The sequence below is a fragment of the Macadamia integrifolia genome, chromosome 3 (assembly GCF_013358625.1).
Source record: "Macadamia integrifolia cultivar HAES 741 chromosome 3, SCU_Mint_v3, whole genome shotgun sequence".
NCBI lineage: Eukaryota > Viridiplantae > Streptophyta > Magnoliopsida > Proteales > Proteaceae > Macadamia > Macadamia integrifolia.
The window spans coordinates 27,638,963-27,639,743 of NC_056559.1; the positions used below are offsets into that span (position 1 = coordinate 27,638,963).

General features: G+C 36.5%; 1 protein-coding gene across 1 annotated transcript in view; it reads right to left on the bottom strand.

Annotated features, from left to right (window-relative positions):
* Window positions 1-202: 202 nt before the first annotated feature.
* Window positions 203-781, bottom strand: part of LOC122073419 (ras-related protein RABC1) — a 12,499-nt gene continuing 11,920 nt past the window's right edge. The window contains exon 7 of the mRNA XM_042638005.1: window positions 203-471. Within this exon, the coding sequence (XP_042493939.1) occupies window positions 364-471 (108 nt within the window). The 3' untranslated portion in view covers window positions 203-363. The remainder of the gene's footprint in view (window positions 472-781) is intronic.

Below are 781 nucleotides of genomic sequence, written 5' to 3' on the forward strand. Positions count from 1 at the left end.
AGCATAAAAGGCCTTCACCTAGAACAAGGAGTGGTATATCCTTTGAACAAGGTTTAGGGCACTAATATTTCCATTGGATGCTACTGATAGATATTCAAGGTCTAAATTATAGGCAAGAAATAGGGAAAAAATATCAGTAAGAAACAGATACCACCATACATGGAAGATTTCCATAAGGAGGGGGTGGGGGGAGAAACAAGAATGACTTGTAACGTTTACAGAAACGTCAATTTCATAATCAAAGACTAAATTTACAGTTTTCTGTCATAACATAATACATATGATGATCAAAGAAGGAAAAAACATTCCCACCATTTGTGTTGAAATTTTTTAAGTGCAAGACAATGAATATAACAATCAACATTAGCAACAGCTACTAGTAGATGCATCAGCTTCTGGAGGCTTTTGTTTAAAGATGTTCTTTTTCACACCCGCTGAGCCTTCAGCCAACAAACTGGGTGTGTCCAAGATCTGCACATCACCACCGAATCATCATCATCATCATCATCAACAACAAGAACAATGTTATAATCCATTAAATTCTTGCATGCACATGAACAAACTAAAAGGCAAATAATCAGAGTTTGAAAATTCTAGCCTGTGTATTAGTTGATGCAGAGTAAGCATAGCATTTGCAACATGATGTATAGATATTTAAATATGACTGGAAGAAACCATAGCTAAACTTAAGAAAATGTTTAAGATGATTATAAGAATAGGACAAAGTTTTCCTTCACCGGTGGCTGAACGATGGGATGGTCTAGATGTGACCCCCCCCCCC